The sequence below is a fragment of the Sardina pilchardus genome, chromosome 7, assembly GCF_963854185.1.
Source record: "Sardina pilchardus chromosome 7, fSarPil1.1, whole genome shotgun sequence".
In the NCBI taxonomy this organism is placed as follows: Eukaryota; Metazoa; Chordata; class Actinopteri; order Clupeiformes; family Clupeidae; genus Sardina; species Sardina pilchardus.
The window spans coordinates 33,039,837-33,040,292 of NC_085000.1; the positions used below are offsets into that span (position 1 = coordinate 33,039,837).

Below are 456 nucleotides of genomic sequence, written 5' to 3' on the forward strand. Positions count from 1 at the left end.
CTCCCGTTGCGTCCAAGTCCAGCACGACGCGCTCTACGCGCGCTGGTCTGCAGTTCCCCGTGGCTCGTATTGCGCGCCTGCTGCGCAAAGGCAACTTCGCTCAGCGCATCGGAAGCGGCGCCTCCGTCTACCTGGCTGCCGTGATCGAGTACCTGTGCGCCGAGATCCTGGAGCTGGCCGGGAACGCCAGCAAGGACAACAAGAAGAAGAGGATCGGACCCCGGCACATCCAGCTCGCCGTGAGGAACGACGAGGAGCTCAACACCCTTCTCGGAGGAGTGACCATCTCGGAGGGCGGTGTTCTTCCCAACATCCACGCTCAGCTGCTGCCCAAGAAGACCATGAGGGCCGACACAAGCAAAGATGTGAACTCCCAAGAGTTTTAGCCGTTTGTAGCTTTATTTTTAAATGTTTTAGAATTATTTTGTCTTTAATAATAAAAATAACTTTTCCATA

At 55.0% G+C, this 456-nt stretch overlaps 1 protein-coding gene across 1 annotated transcript in view; it reads left to right on the plus strand.

Moving 5' to 3' along the window:
- Positions 1–456, plus strand: part of LOC134088008 (histone H2A, sperm-like) — an 887-nt gene extending 431 nt beyond the window's left edge. The window contains exon 2 of the mRNA XM_062541897.1: positions 1–456. This exon is cut by the window's left edge and continues 27 nt beyond it. Within this exon, the coding sequence (XP_062397881.1) occupies positions 1–386 (386 nt within the window). The 3' untranslated portion in view covers positions 387–456.